General features: G+C 32.0%; 2 protein-coding genes across 13 annotated transcripts in view; one reads left to right on the top strand and one right to left on the bottom strand.

The window, feature by feature from the left end:
- Positions 1-21,974, top strand: part of LOC105248882 (cysteine protease ATG4B) — a 274,541-nt gene that overhangs the window by 195,192 nt on the left and 57,375 nt on the right. The gene's annotated exons all lie outside the window — the stretch shown is intronic.
- On the bottom strand, positions 17,393-19,832 carry LOC105257079. 3 transcript variants are annotated; one of them, XM_025414554.1, is made up of 5 exons: positions 19,219-19,832; positions 18,372-18,860; positions 17,906-18,065; positions 17,760-17,803; positions 17,393-17,501 (listed from the first exon to the last, which is right to left on the bottom strand). In XM_025414554.1, exons 2-4 carry the CDS (start codon positions 18,834-18,836, stop codon positions 17,763-17,765), a joined length of 666 nt encoding a protein of 221 aa, XP_025270339.1. In that variant the 5' UTR covers positions 18,837-18,860; positions 19,219-19,832; the 3' UTR covers positions 17,393-17,501; positions 17,760-17,762. The 3 variants fall into 3 exon arrangements, 2 of the variants coding, with proteins under 2 accessions (XP_025270339.1, XP_025270340.1); XM_025414555.1 differs by lacking the exon at positions 17,760-17,803 and having other exon boundaries at positions 17,910-18,065; positions 19,219-19,830; XR_003123635.1 differs by lacking the exons at positions 17,760-17,803; positions 18,372-18,860; positions 19,219-19,832 and having other exon boundaries at positions 17,906-18,084.

Raw genomic sequence — 21,974 nt, 5'->3', positions numbered from 1 at the left:
TTTTGGAAAGCTCTCGAGATGAGCTACAAGAATATGCAATGAAAAATAGGGGGTTCCATTTAAGAAATTGAAAGTAACCTTTATGTGACCCTCAAATGACTATTCAAGGTCAAATTTTTGCCACCCATCTTCTGTCCCCCTCGAAGTCAAGCAACTTTTATTTGAAACATTTTGTTGTACATTCAAATATAAAAAAGTTATTGGAGTGGATCACTTAAAATGGCCCACCCTGTATATATATATATATACAGGGTGGGGCATTTATCTTGAGACATCGAAATATCTCGTAAAGTCTAAAAGATACGAAAAAATGTTTCAGACAAAAATTGTATGGTTTCAAAGGGGACATAAGATGGTGTTATTAGTTTGATCTTGAAGAGCCACCTGAAGGTTACATAATGGTCATCTCCAACTTTTTAAATGGGACACCCTATATGCTTTTGCATATTCTTGTAGCTCATCTCGAGAGCTTTCCAAAACACTATAATTAAGTTAGTTTTCATTAAGTAGTTTCCAAGTTATGAGGCTTGAAATCATTTTTTAATTTTACACAAACTATAAAATATCTAGTAAAATATTTATTTTTCGATTATCTTACCTTAATGCTTTTATGTACAAAATAATGAGAGGAACCAATTGGTGGAAAGAAAACACATAGTTATTTTTAAGAAAAAATATGTAATTTGCAACTAACAATTAATTATTTTTTCTTAAAAATAACTATGTGTTTTCTTTACACCAATTGATTTCTCTCATTATTTTGTACATAAAAGCATTAAGGTAAGAATCGAAAAATTAATATTTTACTAGGTATTTTATGGTTTATGTAAAATTAAGAAATAATTTCAAGCCTCATAACTCGGAAAGTACTTAATGAAAACTAACTTAATTATAGTGTTTTGGAAAGCTCTCGAGATGAGCTACAGGAATATGCAAAAACATATAGGGTGTCCCATTTAAAAAGTTGGAGATGACCTTTATGTGACCTTCAGATGGCTCTTCAACATCAAATTAATGACACCATCTTATGTCCCCATTGAAACCATACAATTTTTGTCTGAAACATTTTTTCGTATCTTTTAGACTTTACGAGATATTTCGATGTCTCAAGATAAATGCCCCACCCTGTATATAGGGTGTCCGAAATGTGTGGGAACACCTAAATATTTCGGAAAATAAGCATAATAGAGAAAAATGTTTCAAACAAAAGTTGTAGGGTTTACAAAGATCTATTTACTAATTTTATCAGTCCGACCTTGAGTGGCGTCCCTAAGGTCAGGTCAAGCTCACGTTGATTTTTGCAAACGGAACACCCTATTTATGATACCAGAAATTAATAGCTGGTATCAAGAGCTTTTCAAAACACTATAATAAAGTAAGTTTTCATTAAGTATTTTTCGAGTTTCGGAGCTTGAAAGTGACAGTACTGCCGCGCCGGCGTCGGCATTAGCATTACCCAAGGTGTACCACGTGGAGGTTCTCCGGTCGGATTTAAACTTCGCGTGCGTGTGTGCGTGCGTGCGTGTGCGTGTGCGTGTGCGTGTAGGGGGTGAGTGAGTAGTTAGGGCAAGTGTTCAAATTGCCGTCCATCAACAGTCTGACAATGCACCAATCTACTGTAAAAACTTCTCTGAAATAGCGTTCTCACAAAAATGAGGAGGTATTAGAGTTACCTCGTCATTTATACGGCGACGGAGTTCGTCCAAATTTCTAGGTTTCGTAGTATAGACTCTACTTTTGAGATGACCCCAAAAGAAATAATCCAGAGGTGAAAGATCTGGAGATCGAGGTGGCCATTCTATTGATCCTCTCTTGCCTATCCATTTGTTCGGGAATACTTCATTTAAGTATTCTCGTACACCTCGACCATAATGGGCAGGTGCTCCGTCCTGCTGAAACCAGATTTCATTAAAATTGTCACCAACACGTTGTATTGCTGGTACAATATCGCGTTCAAGCATTGTTCTGTATTTTTCAGCAGTCAAATTACCGTCAATGAAGAAAGGACCAATCACCCTGTCAGCAAGAAGTCCAGTCCATACATTCAATTTTTCCGGATGTTGCGTGTGAGCTTCAATCATTCAATGAGGATTTTCATCTGACCAAAATCTGCAATTATGACGATTGATATTGCCATTCAGCTCAAATGTCGCTTCATCAGAAAAGACTATTTTGGCAAATTCAGGATCCATGTCAATTATTTGCATGACATCCTCACAAAATTCTACACGACGATCGAAATCGTCTTCAGATAATTCCTGAACTGGATGAATCTTGTAAGGATGAAGTTCATTCTTTTTTAAGATTTTATGCACAGACATTCGGGAGATGTCGTGGTGTTGCGCAGATTTTCGAATAGATATATGCGGATTCTCAATATACGATTGTAAGACATCTAAAGACTTTTCTGCATTTGTTGCAGAAACCGATCTACCAGACTTTGATCGATTTTTGACATGAGTCCACCAGTTTCTTCGAATCGTGCGATTGTGCGGTGTACCGTCGATTTTGATATAGGGACTTTACCAACCCGAAAAGTGTCATTAAATATCTGCAACGTTTCATTATAAGATCTGCGACGATCACCCCTCGCATCATCAGTAACGTTATGCGTTCGTGATCCGTAAGTTCCGACATAACAAAATCGTATTGGATACGAGAAGTTAGAAGTTGTAAGTGCTTAAATTGCCGTCCGTCAACAGACTGGCAATGCTAATCTATTGTAAAAACTTGAAATGACGTTCTCACAAGAATGTAGCTTACGTCTTACGTATTCTAATATAACCGATAATAGTAGCTTGCAACCACTGTAATTGTAGAATGGGCTTAAATAGCAACTCCCTATAAGTGATCGTCGTAGGCGATCTAATAAATCATATTGGATACGATCGTATTGGACTGGACCGAAATTGCTAGATCGCCTACGACGATCACTTATAGGGAGTTGCTATTTAAGCCCATTCTACAATTACAGTGGTTGCAAGCTACTATTATCGGTTATATTAGAATACGTAAGACGTAAGTTACATTCTTGTGAGAACGTCATTTCAAGTTTTTACAATAGATTAGCATTGCCAGTTTGTTGACGGACAGCAATTTAAGCACTTACAACTTCTAACTTCTCGTATCCAATACGATTTTGTTATGTCGGAACTTACGGATCACGAACGCATAATGTTACTGATGATGCGAAGGTGGGGTGGTCGTCGCAGATCTTATAATGAAACGTTGCAGATATTTAATGACACTTTTCGGGTTGGTAAAGTCCCTATATCAAAATCGACGGTACACCGCACAATCGCACGATTCGAAGAAACTGGTGGACTCATGTCAAAAATCGATCAAAGTCTGGTAGATCGGTTTCTGCAACAAATGCAGAAAAGTCTTTAGATGTCTTACAATCGTATATTGAGAATCCGCATATATCTATTCGAAAATCTGCGCAACACCACGACATCTCCCGAATGTCTGTGCATGAAATCTTAAAAAAGAATGAATTTCATCCTTACAAGATTCATCCAGTTCAGGAATTATCTGAAGACGATTTCGATCGTCGTGTAGAATTTTGTGAGGATGTCATGCAAAGAATTGACATGGATCCTGAATTTGCGACCAAAATAGTCTTTTCTGATGAAGCGACATTTGAGCTGAATGGCAATATCAATCGTCATAATTGCAGATTTTGGTCAGATGAAAATCCTCATTGAATGATTGAAGCTCACACGCAACATCCGGAAAAATTGAATGTATGGACTGGACTTCTTGCTGACAGGGTGATTGGTCCTTTCTTCATTGACGGTAATTTGACTGCTGAAAAATACAGAACAATGCTTGAACGCGATATTGTACCAGCAATACAACGTGTTGGTGACAATTTTAATGAAATCTGGTTTCAGCAGGACGGAGCACCTGCCCATTATGGTCGAGGTGTACGAGAATACTTAAATGAAGTATTCCCGAACAAATGGATAGGCAGGAGAGGATCAATAGAATGGCCACCTCGATCTCCAGATCTTTCACCTCTGGATTATTTCTTTTGGGGTTATCTCAAAAGTAGAGTCTATACTACGAAACCTAGAAATTTGGACGAACTCCGTCGTATAAATGACGAGGTAACTCTAATACCTCCTCATTTTTGTGAGAACGCTATTTCAAGTTTTTACAGTAGATTGGTGCATTGTCAGACTGTTGATGGACGGCAATTTGAACACTTGCTCTAACTACTCACTCACCCCCTATACGCACACGCACACGCACGCACGCACACACCCACGCGAAGTTTAAATTCGACCGGAGAACCTCCACGTGGTACACCTTGGGTAATGCTAATGCCGACGCCAGCGCGGCAGTACTGTAACTTTCAAGCTCCGAAACTCGAAAAATACTTAATGAAAACTTACTTTATTATAGTGTTTTGAAAAGCTCTTGATACCAGCTATTAAATTCTGGTATCATAAATAGGGTATTCCGTTTGCAAAAATCGACGTGACCTTGACCTGACCTTAGGGACGCCACTCAAGGTCAGACTGATAAAATTAGTAAATAGATCTATGTAAACCCTACAACTTTTGTTTGAAACATTTTTCTCTATTATGCTTATTTTCCGAAATATTTAGGTGTTCCCACACATTTTGGACACCCTGTATATATATATACAGGGTCTACCAAAAGTGTGGAAACCCCTAAATATCTCGGAAAATATACGTTTTACAGAAAAGTGTTTCCAACAAAAGTTGTAGGGTTTAAGAAGATCTATATACTGATTCTATCAGTTTGACCTTGGATGGCGTCGTCAAGGTCAGGTCAAGGTCACATTGACTTTTTTAAATGACACCCCCTACATTTGATTGCATATTCTTATAGCTTAATTCAAGAGCTTTCCAAAACACTATAATAATGTTCATTTTTATTAAGTACTTTGCGAGTTATGAGGGTTGAATGATAGAGTATCGCCGGTATTAACATTATCCAAGGTGTACTACATGGAGGTTACTCGCTCGGATTTGCATCTGTTGTGTGTGTGATCCAGCTAACTAAGGCAAGATCGGTCGTGGATCCAGTCAGCAAAAGCAAAGACCCAACCAAATTACAATCGAGCATTTAAAGACCTGGAAAGCAATCGACATAGTAAACAGTAAATAAATTTGTGGATGCTCATTTATCATAATAATTGTTCGAAATGTGTGCGTGTGCGTGCGTGCGGTGCGTGTATACAGAGATCAGGTTAGGTTGCACCAAACGATTGCAAATGTGTTTCAATGTGTTAAAGTAAATGCTGAAAGTGGCTGCCATTTACTTCCTGACAATATGCTAATCTTTGGTAGAATGTAGAAATGACTTTACGATTCGTTTCAAAAGGTATCAAAGCCATTTCATCCCTTATTCGCTGTATCAATTCGTGAATGGTTTTAGGTTTTGTTCTGTAAACCTTACTCTTCAGATATCCCCATAGATAATAATCAAGAGGAGTTAGATCTGGTGACCGAGGTGGCCAATCCTCTCCTCCCTCATTTCCGTTCCTTCTTCCTATCCACCGTAGCGGAAAAGTCTCATTTAAAATACGACGTGGTCCTGCACCAAAATGAGCAGGAGCTCCATCATGCTGAAACCATATTTCTTGGAAATTATTTGGAAAAGTATTCTGTATGGCTGGAATTATTTGATCAACAAGTAATCTCTCATACCTTTGAGCGTTCAAATATTCTTCAAAAAAAAACGGCCCTATTAAATAGCCATCTATTATTCCGCACCATACATTTATTTTTTGTGGATGTTGTGTGTGAGTTTCCCGCACCCAATTCGGATTCTCATCTGACCAGAAACGAAAATTTTGATTATTAACTTCTCCCGTTAAGGTAAAAGTTGCCTCGTCTGTGAAAACAATTTGATAAGGGAAGATGGGCCGGACATCTATTAGTGCCATCATTCTTTCACAGAAATGTATACGACGCTCCTCATCTCCGTTTTGCAATTCTTGAACGTATTGCAATTTATATGGATGGAACTTGTTCTTCTTTAAAATTCTCCAAACCGACATGGGAGCAATATCGTGAGTTTGAGCGACTCTCTGAACACTAGAATTGGGATCTTCAATAAATGTCTGCAGAACATCAAGTTGTTTTTCTTCGTTGGTTGCAGACAATGGTCTTCCTGACTTAGAGCGATTTCTTACGCTACCAGTTTGTCTAAAACGTTCTATTGTTTTTAACACAGTGGACTTATTAATTCGACGGTTCGGATACGTGTCATTAAATAATCGAACGACATCAGAGAACGATCTTTCGTTATCACCCCATCCACGCATCATGAGGATAGTGATTCTTTCACGTTCCGACAAGTCGCCAGCCATTTTTAAAACGTTTAATTTTAATTAATCGTACGTTGTATTTGGACGATAACAATTAATTTCTGCTTGCTCAAAGCTGAAGTTAGAAGGCGCTCGTTCTTTGATAGCTTTATACATTCTTAATTGAATTTTAAATGCGAGTTAGACTGCATGTAGTGCGTCACATAGCGGTAAATGAAGGAACTAACGAGACGTTTCATACACGTTTTATGGAGCAATTTTTTGGCAATTTGACTTCAGCGAAATATGAGGATATGTTGAGGAATCGATCTTGCCTTAGTTAGCTGGATCACACACACAACAGATGCAAATCCGAGCGAGTAACCTCCATGTAGTACACCTTGGATAATGTTAATACCGGCGCTACTCTATCATTCAACCCTCATAACTCGCAAAGTACTTAATAAAAATGAACATTATTATAGTGTTTTGGAAAGCTCTTGAATTAAGCTATAAGAATATGCAATCAAATGTAGGGGGTGTCATTTAAAAAAGTCAATGTGACCTTGACCTGACCTTGACGACGCCATCCAAGGTCAAACTGATAGAATCAGTATATAGATCTTCTTAAACCCTACAACTTTTGTTGGAAACACTTTTCTGTAAAACGTATATTTTCCGAGATATTTAGGGGTTTCCACACTTTTGGTAGACCCTGTATATATATATATATATATATATATATATATATATATACCCAGTAAGCAAAAAATTATTACCACAACGTTATTATAATGATATTCACTAACATAGTAATGTTATCAAGTATGTAGTTTTTAACATTGTATGCAACATCATTATGAACAAACTTTGATTTAGAGATTTCGGTTGAAATAACATTTTCTATGTCGTTACAAGTAATATTGTATTAATGTTGTTTTAACATTCTGATAATATGTGTTTCTCATAAAATTAAATCAATAATAAAATAACATTAGTATCAACATGTACATAACTTAATATTAATATCACAATAATATTAATTCTAACATTAATTTAAGACTTTTAGAACTTTCACTGAAAAATCTGAGAACGAATATTTAGACATATCTCTAAAAATAACTTACAAGATATTATAACACACTGGAAGAAACACTTTCCTCTTCTTTTGTGCAGCACTATACTCGCAAAAACACTGTAACTTATTTATTATGCGAGATCGTGTAAGAGCACGTGGCACGCTGGCAGCCGGCACGAGTGTTCCGAAGTCAAAGAACAAAAGAATAAATGACGCATATGCAATAGAGTGTATACGCATATCCTACCGAATGTTGCTTCTCAGTAACGTATTAGGTGTCGTCATGCCCGTCACGAGAAAGAATTTAAGATATATTATGAAAAAAAATAGTTTAAAGATATGTATGAAATAAATAATACGACGTTTAATAACAACGCGAACGAACTTGTAACTGGATGTTATATTTTTATTTATAATAAACATATTAATAACATATAAAAAACATTTTCACTAATGTTTCTAAAATATTTTATTAATATTTTAAGAGGGATGTTATTAAATAACATTTTTAAAATATTTATAAAACATAAATTAAAATATTTTTTAAATGTTATTAATATGTTTATTAGAATATTTTAAAAATATTTATAAAACATTATATCATAATGTTTAGAAAATTTATATAAAATCAACATTTTAGAATGTTGATCAAATGTTTCTTGCTTACTGGGTATATATTACAATAGGCATTTTAATTTGATTACATAGTTATCTATATATATCATATGTCTTCAGGAAGGAAAGACATTTCGATTTTTACATATAATAATAAAAAAGAGAGGTGATATAATAATAAAAAAGGAGTGAAAATATATGAATTCTACAATAATGGTAAGTTTTATAAATGAGTGAATACATATATTGATAATACATATAACATTATTGCTATTATCATTATTATTTATTATAAATGTTTGTCAAAAGAATATGTTAATATTTACCAACTAGAATTGATAAAAAAAAGTCGGTACTTTATATGCCAAAGTGTGTATATATTATGTATATACATGTACATATATATATTATTATCTTTAGAAATGTCACTTAGAATATTTAAATGTTTTAACAATATCAAGATCTCTCTATACGCTTTCTAAACTAAAATATTATACATACATAACCATTTATCTAACTCTGATACATGAAAATAAAAATAACCATAAGAGAGCCCCAATATAACTAACGTAATAATATCACGTAAAAATATAAAGCGTTTTTTAAGTAAAATAATCACATTTTCTTTAAAGAGTTGTATAAAAAATAATCTTATCAAAGACTCTGCCACAAAATAACAACAATCATATTTTCTTTAAAGTATAAAAATAATCTTATCAAAGCACAAATAATCCCATATTGTTCTGTGCAAAATGCTTACGCAAGAAAAGTTGATATATTCATCAACCCATAAGTAATTAAACATTTGATATATTATTTATGAAAACACTACTCTTGTTCCGTCGTATTATAATTTTAAGATTTTTTTTTCCTATTTCCCAAACTGCCGCCACACTGCTTGCGCCATTTTGCATCTTTTAACCACCCAGCCAAAGCTGTATTTGCTTCAGTAAGATCACTATTCGAAAAAATTTGAAGAGTTCCTAGAACAAGACATGTACATATATAAATATCAAACATTTTGCATCTTTTTGCATAAAAATAATAAAAAATCCAACGTATTAATGTAAATAATTACCTTGAAACAAATCATAAAATTTAAGAGATTTGAAAGTAATTTTCCCATTACCTCCTTCACAATTTATTTCACTTGATAGTGTAAAAAGTAATTTTGTTAGTATATTTGTTGCGCTTTTCTTTTAGTGATTTTTCACATTTAACTTCATATAACTAGACATGTAATGATACTGTAAACGAGAAATAATGAAACATTAGTAAGCACATATAGAAGGAAATTTTCTTTAAAATATCAAAGAGAAATTATTTATTGACAGCAGCAGCTAAATTATGAACTGCTTCCAAGAATTTGTTAAATTCTTCTAAATCTTGTTTTGTGTTAAGCGGTAATGCTGGCTTTTTTGCAGGACGCGAAATTCTCTTTTCTGAAGGTATTGTAACTCTCTCTGAGCTTACTCATGTTCATGTTGAGAATATCCAGCTTTTCAGAAACTTCTTCCACTATAACAAGTGTTCTGTCAAGTTTTGTTTTGAATAGGCTTAATGTCTCTTCTGCAATAAACATAGTAGAAAAATTAGAATCACTAAAAGCAAATATTGGTTTTACACTCATATCACAACAAAATTACCTTTGTTCTTATTATGCAACTGCTCTTTAAATGTTGTACGTCCGTACGATGGGAAGTGCTTGAATTAGATAATTTTGATGAATGTTCGTAGTTTGAGTCACTGTTGATGTTCTTAGAATTACGATTAAAATTATCGGTTGTCATAGAATTTTGCGTTGAAGTTGGATGAATAAACAAATTGTCTTCAGATATTGTATCTTACATCGGTGATTGTTGACATTTGAAAAAAGATTTTCTTCTTGAACAGCACTTGTATCAGAACTTGTATTAGCAGGACTATTTGTAAACAATGAATTGAAAGAAGTTGGAGAAGATATTGACACAGATGATGACACAGGTTTTAATGGACTTTTTACAGTTTTGCTTAATGAGGTTAATAATTCTAGTCTTTTCATTTTCGAGGCCGCGATTTCTTTTGCTGTTTGAATTTCTTTTCCTGTCAAGTTCACGTTAGAACGTTTAGAGAATGGTCTCTTTGTTTTAACCCTTTTATTTACATTTGTTTCTTTAAACTTTTCTTCTTGAAGTTTTTTAAGCTCACTTAACTTAATCCTGCACTTAACTAAGTCCTGCACCAAAATGAGCAGGAGCTCCATCATGCTGAAACCATATTTCTTGGAAATTATTTGGAAAAGTATTCTGTATGGCTGGAATTATTTGATCAACAAGTAATCTCTCATACCTTTGAGCGTTCAAATATTCTTCAAAAAAAAACGGCCCTATTAAATAGCCATCTATTATTCCGCACCATACATTTATTTTTTGTGGATGTTGTGTGTGAGTTTCCCGCACCCAATTCGGATTCTCATCTGACCAGAAACGAAAATTTTGATTATTAACTTCTCCCGTTAAGGTAAAAGTTGCCTCGTCTGTGAAAACAATTTGATAAGGGAAGATGGGCCGGACATCTATTAGTGCCATCATTCTTTCACAGAAATGTATACGACGCTCCTCATCTCCGTTTTGCAATTCTTGAACGTATTGCAATTTATATGGATGGAACTTGTTCTTCTTTAAAATTCTCCAAACCGACATGGGAGCAATATCGTGAGTTTGAGCGACTCTCTGAACACTAGAATTGGGATCTTCAATAAATGTCTGCAGAACATCAAGTTGTTTTTCTTCGTTGGTTGCAGACAATGGTCTTCCTGACTTAGAGCGATTTCTTACGCTACCAGTTTGTCTAAAACGTTCTATTGTTTTTAACACAGTGGACTTATTAATTCGACGGTTCGGATACGTGTCATTAAATAATCGAACGACATCAGAGAACGATCTTTCGTTATCACCCCATCCACGCATCATGAGGATAGTGATTCTTTCACGTTCCGACAAGTCGCCAGCCATTTTTAAAACGTTTAATTTTAATTAATCGTACGTTGTATTTGGACGATAACAATTAATTTCTGCTTGCTCAAAGCTGAAGTTAGAAGGCGCTCGTTCTTTGATAGCTTTATACATTCTTAATTGAATTTTAAATGCGAGTTAGACTGCATGTAGTGCGTCACATAGCGGTAAATGAAGGAACTAACGAGACGTTTCATACACGTTTTATGGAGCAATTTTTTGGCAATTTGACTTCAGCGAAATATGAGGATATGTTGAGGAATCGATCTTGCCTTAGTTAGCTGGATCACACACACAACAGATGCAAATCCGAGCGAGTAACCTCCATGTAGTACACCTTGGATAATGTTAATACCGGCGCTACTCTATCATTCAACCCTCATAACTCGCAAAGTACTTAATAAAAATGAACATTATTATAGTGTTTTGGAAAGCTCTTGAATTAAGCTATAAGAATATGCAATCAAATGTAGGGGGTGTCATTTAAAAAAGTCAATGTGACCTTGACCTGACCTTGACGACGCCATCCAAGGTCAAACTGATAGAATCAGTATATAGATCTTCTTAAACCCTACAACTTTTGTTGGAAACACTTTTCTGTAAAACGTATATTTTCCGAGATATTTAGGGGTTTCCACACTTTTGGTAGACCCTGTATATATATATATATATATATATATATATATATATATATATATACCCAGTAAGCAAAAAATTATTACCACAACGTTATTATAATGATATTCACTAACATAGTAATGTTATCAAGTATGTAGTTTTTAACATTGTATGCAACATCATTATGAACAAACTTTGATTTAGAGATTTCGGTTGAAATAACATTTTCTATGTCGTTACAAGTAATATTGTATTAATGTTGTTTTAACATTCTGATAATATGTGTTTCTCATAAAATTAAATCAATAATAAAATAACATTAGTATCAACATGTACATAACTTAATATTAATATCACAATAATATTAATTCTAACATTAATTTAAGACTTTTAGAACTTTCACTGAAAAATCTGAGAACGAATATTTAGACATATCTCTAAAAATAACTTACAAGATATTATAACACACTGGAAGAAACACTTTCCTCTTCTTTTGTGCAGCACTATACTCGCAAAAACACTGTAACTTATTTATTATGCGAGATCGTGTAAGAGCACGTGGCACGCTGGCAGCCGGCACGAGTGTTCCGAAGTCAAAGAACAAAAGAATAAATGACGCATATGCAATAGAGTGTATACGCATATCCTACCGAATGTTGCTTCTCAGTAACGTATTAGGTGTCGTCATGCCCGTCACGAGAAAGAATTTAAGATATATTATGAAAAAAAATAGTTTAAAGATATGTATGAAATAAATAATACGACGTTTAATAACAACGCGAACGAACTTGTAACTGGATGTTATATTTTTATTTATAATAAACATATTAATAACATATAAAAACATTTTCACTAATGTTTCTAAAATATTTTATTAATATTTTAAGAGGGATGTTATTAAATAACATTTTTAAAATATTTATAAAACATAAATTAAAATATTTTTTAAATGTTATTAATATGTTTATTAGAATATTTTAAAAATATTTATAAAACATTATATCATAATGTTTAGAAAATTTATATAAAATCAACATTTTAGAATGTTGATCAAATGTTTCTTGCTTACTGGGTATATATTACAATAGGCATTTTAATTTGATTACATAGTTATCTATATATATCATATGTCTTCAGGAAGGAAAGACATTTCGATTTTTACATATAATAATAAAAAAGAGAGGTGATATAATAATAAAAAAGGAGTGAAAATATATGAATTCTACAATAATGGTAAGTTTTATAAATGAGTGAATACATATATTGATAATACATATAACATTATTGCTATTATCATTATTATTTATTATAAATGTTTGTCAAAAGAATATGTTAATATTTACCAACTAGAATTGATAAAAAAAAGTCGGTACTTTATATGCCAAAGTGTGTATATATTATGTATATACATGTACATATATATATTATTATCTTTAGAAATGTCACTTAGAATATTTAAATGTTTTAACAATATCAAGATCTCTCTATACGCTTTCTAAACTAAAATATTATACATACATAACCATTTATCTAACTCTGATACATGAAAATAAAAATAACCATAAGAGAGCCCCAATATAACTAACGTAATAATATCACGTAAAAATATAAAGCGTTTTTTAAGTAAAATAATCACATTTTCTTTAAAGAGTTGTATAAAAAATAATCTTATCAAAGACTCTGCCACAAAATAACAACAATCATATTTTCTTTAAAGTATAAAAATAATCTTATCAAAGCACAAATAATCCCATATTGTTCTGTGCAAAATGCTTACGCAAGAAAAGTTGATATATTCATCAACCCATAAGTAATTAAACATTTGATATATTATTTATGAAAACACTACTCTTGTTCCGTCGTATTATAATTTTAAGATTTTTTTTTCCTATTTCCCAAACTGCCGCCACACTGCTTGCGCCATTTTGCATCTTTTAACCACCCAGCCAAAGCTGTATTTGCTTCAGTAAGATCACTATTCGAAAAAATTTGAAGAGTTCCTAGAACAAGACATGTACATATATAAATATCAAACATTTTGCATCTTTTTGCATAAAAATAATAAAAAATCCAACGTATTAATGTAAATAATTACCTTGAAACAAATCATAAAATTTAAGAGATTTGAAAGTAATTTTCCCATTACCTCCTTCACAATTTATTTCACTTGATAGTGTAAAAAGTAATTTTGTTAGTATATTTGTTGCGCTTTTCTTTTAGTGATTTTTCACATTTAACTTCATATAACTAGACATGTAATGATACTGTAAACGAGAAATAATGAAACATTAGTAAGCACATATAGAAGGAAATTTTCTTTAAAATATCAAAGAGAAATTATTTATTGACAGCAGCAGCTAAATTATGAACTGCTTCCAAGAATTTGTTAAATTCTTCTAAATCTTGTTTTGTGTTAAGCGGTAATGCTGGCTTTTTTGCAGGACGCGAAATTCTCTTTTCTGAAGGTATTGTAACTCTCTCTGAGCTTACTCATGTTCATGTTGAGAATATCCAGCTTTTCAGAAACTTCTTCCACTATAACAAGTGTTCTGTCAAGTTTTGTTTTGAATAGGCTTAATGTCTCTTCTGCAATAAACATAGTAGAAAAATTAGAATCACTAAAAGCAAATATTGGTTTTACACTCATATCACAACAAAATTACCTTTGTTCTTATTATGCAACTGCTCTTTAAATGTTGTACGTCCGTACGATGGGAAGTGCTTGAATTAGATAATTTTGATGAATGTTCGTAGTTTGAGTCACTGTTGATGTTCTTAGAATTACGATTAAAATTATCGGTTGTCATAGAATTTTGCGTTGAAGTTGGATGAATAAACAAATTGTCTTCAGATATTGTATCTTACATCGGTGATTGTTGACATTTGAAAAAAGATTTTCTTCTTGAACAGCACTTGTATCAGAACTTGTATTAGCAGGACTATTTGTAAACAATGAATTGAAAGAAGTTGGAGAAGATATTGACACAGATGATGACACAGGTTTTAATGGACTTTTTACAGTTTTGCTTAATGAGGTTAATAATTCTAGTCTTTTCATTTTCGAGGCCGCGATTTCTTTTGCTGTTTGAATTTCTTTTCCTGTCAAGTTCACGTTAGAACGTTTAGAGAATGGTCTCTTTGTTTTAACCCTTTTATTTACATTTGTTTCTTTAAACTTTTCTTCTTGAAGTTTTTTAAGCTCACTTAACTTAATCCTGCACTTAACTAACGTGGTCCTGCACCAAAATGAGCAGGAGCTCCATCATGCTGAAACCATATTTCTTGGAAATTATTTGGAAAAGTATTCTGTATGGCTGGAATTATTTGATCAACAAGTAATCTCTCATACCTTTGAGCGTTCAAATATTCTTCAAAAAAAAACGGCCCTATTAAATAGCCATCTATTATTCCGCACCATACATTTATTTTTTGTGGATGTTGTGTGTGAGTTTCCCGCACCCAATTCGGATTCTCATCTGACCAGAAACGAAAATTTTGATTATTAACTTCTCCCGTTAAGGTAAAAGTTGCCTCGTCTGTGAAAACAATTTGATAAGGGAAGATGGGCCGGACATCTATTAGTGCCATCATTCTTTCACAGAAATGTATACGACGCTCCTCATCTCCGTTTTGCAATTCTTGAACGTATTGCAATTTATATGGATGGAACTTGTTCTTCTTTAAAATTCTCCAAACCGACATGGGAGCAATATCGTGAGTTTGAGCGACTCTCTGAACACTAGAATTGGGATCTTCAATAAATGTCTGCAGAACATCAAGTTGTTTTTCTTCGTTGGTTGCAGACAATGGTCTTCCTGACTTAGAGCGATTTCTTACGCTACCAGTTTGTCTAAAACGTTCTATTGTTTTTAACACAGTGGACTTATTAATTCGACGGTTCGGATACGTGTCATTAAATAATCGAACGACATCAGAGAACGATCTTTCGTTATCACCCCATCCACGCATCATGAGGATAGTGATTCTTTCACGTTCCGACAAGTCGCCAGGCATTTTTAAAACGTTTAATTTTAATTAATCGTACGTTGTATTTGGACGATAACAATTAATTTCTGCTTGCTCAAAGCTGAAGTTAGAAGGTGCTCGTTCTTTGATAGCTTTATACATTCTTAGTTGAATTTTAAATGCGAGTTAGACTGCATGTAGTGCGTCACATAGCGGTAAATGAAGGAACTAACGAGACGTTTCATACACGTTTTATGGAGCAATTTTTTGGCAATTTGACTTCAGCGAAATATGAGGATATGTTGAGGAATCGATCTTGCCTTAGTTAGCTGGATCACACACACAACAGATGCAAATCCGAGCGAGTAACCTCCATGTAGTACACCTTGGATAATGTTAATACCGGCGCTACTCTATCATTCAACCCTCATAACTCGCAAAGTACTTAATAAAAATGAACATTATTATAGTGTTTTGGAAAGCTCTTGAATTAAGCTATAAGAATATGCAATCAAATGTAGGGGGTGTCATTTAAAAAAGTCAATGTGACCTTGACCTGACCTTGACGACGCCATCCAAGGTCAAACTGATAGAATCAGTATATAGATCTTCTTAAACCCTACAACTTTTGTTGGAAACACTTTTCTGTAAAACGTATATTTTCCGAGATATTTAGGGGTTTCCACACTTTTGGTAGACCCTGTATATAAAAGAGTGTGTGTTCACAAAAAATAAAATAAAATTTTACTGTAAAATCTCTTCACTTTCACATCGTGTTTTGGCGTTAAAATTAGTTTTAAAATATTTTTCGGTTTTTACTAGTTGTGTTACAGAGTTTGAATTAGGGGGCTAATATGTTTTTCCGCACATTTCATCATCAAGATCTGTGCAAATCCACTTTCTTAAACCAACATCAAAATATGTATCTGGACCCTTATTTATTGGCAGAAATTTTAATACAACAAACTATGAAACAGAAAATAAGAAGTATAAATATATTACGTTCTATAAATGTTTAGATTATTTATGTTTCTAAAATGTTTAGATTATAAATTCATTTAATGTGCTGCATGGGCTTTTTTCATTAAGGGAATAGTGTGAAGTAATGATACACACAACCAAGTTTCTTGATTTGGAATCAAGTAGTACTTGCATTCTATATCATTGAGAGGATATGCTATTCTCCTCTCCTCAAGCTGAGAAACACAGATAATACCTAGTTCAGAAGAGGAAAGTGGATATGTATAAAAGTCTTCCTGTTTTTGAAACTTACAACCAACAAAAAATAGAATTCGATGTCTATAAACAAGATTTTTTTAGCAAAACAACATTACCGTTTGATGTTTTAAAACAAGAGTCCTTTGTATCTATTCTGAAGCATATATTCCCACACAGCAATATGACTTCTAAAAGAATTCTTAAAGAGTTCTCACGTAAGATTTAGACATCCGAATGTATCTTCTGAAAGAAGACTTAATGACTTCAGAAAGTAATCTAATGCGCCACTTTAAGAAATAAGTAAGACTTCTTCAAAAAGATGTCTTAAAGACTTCTTTTTTTTGATTTCTTTAAGACGACAATAAGAACGCTTTTTTGAGAATTGATGTTTCGGAAATGATATTATTATTTCAATATATATGTATTAAAAAAAGTTTTATTTCAGTTATTTGATTTTTGTTGATTTATAAATTTATAAAGAAAATATAAATTATGCCTTATAAATAATACAAGTAAAGCATAATCACATATATGTTTATAAAAATACATAATATAATTTATATTATTCTATATATATATATATATATATATATATATATATATAATATAAATTATGCATTGTGTTTTTTTTCATGGTATCGAACGCGATCACCGGCATGCTGAAGCCAGCTTTGTATTATTGTCTGGACCTCATGAATGGTGCAAGCCTCCGAAGCGATCATGGCTTCTGAAATAATAATTAAGCTGTGTAAACACCTTTAAATATTGATTTTAATGAAAAAAGATAGAGTGACCAAGCTAGTAAATAAACGATTTAACCAATCAGTTAACAATAAAAGTTTTTATTTTTTAATAATGGAGAAATTTAAAAAATTGCAATTAATATTTAAAGATTGACGACTTAAGTAGTTATTAACCATTTTCATCATGTGGTTATGAGGAAAAATTTTGATTACATGCTTAAGGAGGTACCGTTAATGCATACCAGTCAAGTAAAAGAAACTTTCGCACCACTTCCTTTTGTACTTCCTTAAATTTAAATGATGTTCATTCACTGTTCCGTTCATTTACACAGCCTTGGTTACGCTAATATGAATTACAAATTATCGGTCCGATTCGAAATTTAGTTACCTACAAAAACATCAACAAATTTCATGTCTTTGACTCCGATCGTTTTTTTTTGACCTGTCCACGATAGTTTGCATGCCAAATCGTCGTTTAATATGGTGATTAGTATTTGACGGATATGTTTCTTAACATCTCTGCCACCTCTGATCTGAATCATCTTTTTCTGAAAAAATATAGTTTAAGTAACATACTGGAAGAAGTAGAATAATAAGTAAAATAATAAGTAAATAATAATTAAAATAAATTAAATCAAAATTTTTGGTTAAATTTCTAGAAAAAAATTCTTGATATGTCAAATGAATGTAAATAAAAGCTGCGTGCGCGCGCGTGTGTATGTGTGTGTGTGTGTACTACAGAAATAGTAAATAAATAGCTAGATATATATTACAACCAGAAATTTTAATAATTTATGATAGTTGAAACTGAAGCAAATTTTTCAAGTAGTAAATAGAATTTAAAAATTATTAACATATTGATTACGTGCTCCTGCATCATCATCTAATAATTTATTAAATGCCTTTAATAGAGCTCCTGCTGCTGTATGAGTTACATTATAATGGCAAATCCATCGTGCCATCTGTTCTTTCAAGTCAATTGTTTTCTTACTTTGTGGAATATCATACAATTCATCATTATCTGTTGAAGTATTATTTTCTGTTGAAGTTTCTTCATTAACATCTGATTCCACTGAGCTGACTACATCATTATTACAATCATCACTTTCACTTGTGATAACTGCTTGTAAATTATTTAATAATTTTACATTATCCGCATATTCTCCATCAGTTTTTGATTTTATCACTTCCTTCACAGTTATTTTTTCAGTCTCACAACTTGAACTACCAGGCATCTCCAATAAAGAGTCATATTCTTTTTTTATTCTTCTATTTTTTTGACTCTTAGATAAGTTCTTGAATGATTTCCTTTTGGACATTTTTTGTACAAAAACACACTTTACCTGTAAAATTCAATGAATGTTTTAAAGATTATAAATAAAGAACAGCTTTTATTTATATTAACATAATTTGTGATATATATATATATATATGTAATAATTATTAACCAAGTATATAATATACTTATATATATATTATAATATTTCACTTATTTAGCCTTCAAATACTGCACTTGGTTACGTTAACCCTATAACATAACCCAATGAAGGGTTTTCCGATTAAAGATAACTTATTCTCTTATTTAAAAATTAATAATATGTAATAAATCTTCTCAAGTTTTTATATCAATAAATATTAGTTATTAATTATTTATCAATTATTAATTAAATAAACTATAGTATAATAGGTATCAAAACTTACTTGTAATTAAATTTTAATTATAGGTTAGATTGCACTAAAGCGTTTTACTATTATATGACGCGCATGCGTAGGAGCAGTAAATTCAGTGAAAGTCATGAGTCAATCTAAAACTTGTCATAAATGAGATAACAAATTGTAGTCTGAATTAAGAAGTCTTTCTGATGACAGAAAAAAGATTTCTTCAAATTGACGTCTATAAGAGATCTTATTCGCAGTTCTAAAAGACGTCTTAAGAAAGAGTTCTTAAAGATATCTTTCAGCGTTATGTGCTGTCTGGGTTACCAATGACAACTTTACGATATTGTAGCCACGAATAATTTCATTTGCAATAAAGTGTTTTAAAGAGAGTACAAACTTTAGGCTTAGAATCCAGAATAATTTTAATTTTTTCCTTTCCTAGATTACGTCTAGCTATCTGCTGCAACGGTTTATAGCATGACATCAGGGAATCTTTAATTTACTTTAGACGATTTTCATAACGAAAGGCACTAAAATTATCCATAGTACCATCTCTTGACATTTCTTACTTAAGTGACTGAGTGAGTGCACATTATACACTACAAAACTCTTTCCATAAATAACTACTGAATGAGAGATAAAAGTTCTGATTAATTGCTCAGCAAAGTGAAGATGAGTGCGAATAAGAGTAGAACTAGACAAAATGTACGCAGCGCTGTGTAGAAGAAGAAAATGTTTAGATATTATGATGAATTAAATTCTTGAAAGCAACGATGCCGTCATATAAAAGTATGCGACGAAATTCAGTGGCCTTGAATAGTTTAAAATCGTTTAGAGATCTCAGCTTTCGATTAAAATCTTGGGGACAGAATTTCCTAAGAAACACAAAAACTTTAGATATAAGATTAATAATATCTCCATACAGTTTCCGTGCTCCAATCACAAACAACCAAAAATGAACCCGCAAAACACTGTTATATAAATGTTACATTAATGTTATAAAACCGATTGTTACAATTAATGTTGCATGAGTGTTACTGATATGTTACTGATATGTTACTAATATGTTACTGATATGTTACCGTAACATAATTATTTCCCACTCATAAATGTAACATGTTATATAACATTTATTATGTAATGATTACATATCAAAGTTATATTTTTGTTATATTATTATAATATGTTATATGTATATAATATTTATAAATTTATTTATTATTAAATATATGAAGGGTTTTTTCAGTAAATATTTCAGTAAATATTTATTCTATGCATATTTAGATGTACATGTTTTATTTAATTTTTTTTGTACATTTTTTTACATTTTTGTATATTTTTTTGTAGGGATACGTTTTCATAAAAAGTGAGACATGTTATTAGAAACATAATTATAATCTTAATTGAACATATTATAAAGGTATGTAAACATATTTTAAATGTATATTATATAATCATAAGGTCTGTTCTTTATAGCTGAACTAGCTGCATTGGGCTGCACTACTTCAGAGGTTATCCTTTTTTTCTTCATTGGGAGGAAAAAGATAAACTCTGAACTGCAGTCCAGTGCAGCCAGTTCAACTATAAAGAACAGACCTATAATTAAACATATTATATATTTATATTTAGAAATAACAAATAATATTTATAATTAATACGTAATCTATTATGTATTATATATGTTAGGCTCAAAGACCGAAAACGCTCACTGAACGAAAAAACGGATCACAACGCGTTCTGACCTCTCAGATTCAGCCACAACGCGAAATTTGCGTCGAGGCACTTTCCAAAACGCTCATAACGCGTTTAGGCATATTCAAAAAAGCCACAAAGCGAAATTCGTGTTCGAGGTTCTTTTGATAATCGACCAAAACGTGTTTTGGCAATGTAAAAATGCCACAATGTGTTGTGGACGCTTATTGATGCAGTCATGACGCGATGTAAGACAAATACAATCTATCAACAGCCGATTCATGCACATTCTTGTTCGTTATTTTATTTAGCGTATTGCTAGAGTGTGGACGTTGTTGGTTTGCGTGCTAATTATGTGGTACGAAATATTACTTCAAGAAGTAAAAGAAGCTCAGTTACTTCGAAAAAATAAGCAATCGGTATCATCAAAGCAGTATCGTCGTATAAAGCGATACGACATCTTAAAACTTGGTGATACTAAAAAACTGATTGAAAGTGATTCTGAAGGTATGGACGATTCTAAAATTCGCTATTTCTGTAAGGCAGATGAGCTATTTGATGTATTGGAGGCAGCACATCTCAACGTGGGACATAAAAGGACAAAAGGTAGTTAAACCTTTGAAATTTGACGTTTATTGATACAGCAATAATGCTATAAAAATAAAATTATAAAGAAAAAAATTATAAAGAAAATTAACAGTTAGCCTTATTAATCCTATAGCTCATACAATAAAATTTAAAACAATTAAGTTTCTGTGATAGAAGTTTTCATTGATTAGTATTTTTTATTAATAATAATATAAAATACTGTTTAGAGTTGCTCTCTTTGTGAGAGTTCTTTTATTAAAAACAAATTTGCCATCAATTGATCAATCATTTACAAAATCATTTACAAATAAATTTTTTTATTTGACTAAAATCTACAATACTTTTTTTCATACGTAAGTATCAAGGATTCATAAAATAAAATAATTGACGTTATTTTGTTACAACAATCGACATTAATTCAATTAAAATGAAACAAATTGTCTTCTTGACTGAGAATTATAAAAGAAAATACAGTTATCTTTATTAATATTATGGCTCTTTTAATCAAAGAAGATTTT

Source organism: Camponotus floridanus, unplaced genomic scaffold (genome assembly GCF_003227725.1).
Source record: "Camponotus floridanus strain SB8 unplaced genomic scaffold, Cflo_v7.5 scaffold83, whole genome shotgun sequence".
Lineage (NCBI taxonomy): Eukaryota > Metazoa > Arthropoda > Insecta > Hymenoptera > Formicidae > Camponotus > Camponotus floridanus.
The sequence above is the reverse complement of the archived record's forward strand: the minus strand, read 5'-3'. Positions and strand labels throughout refer to the sequence as shown.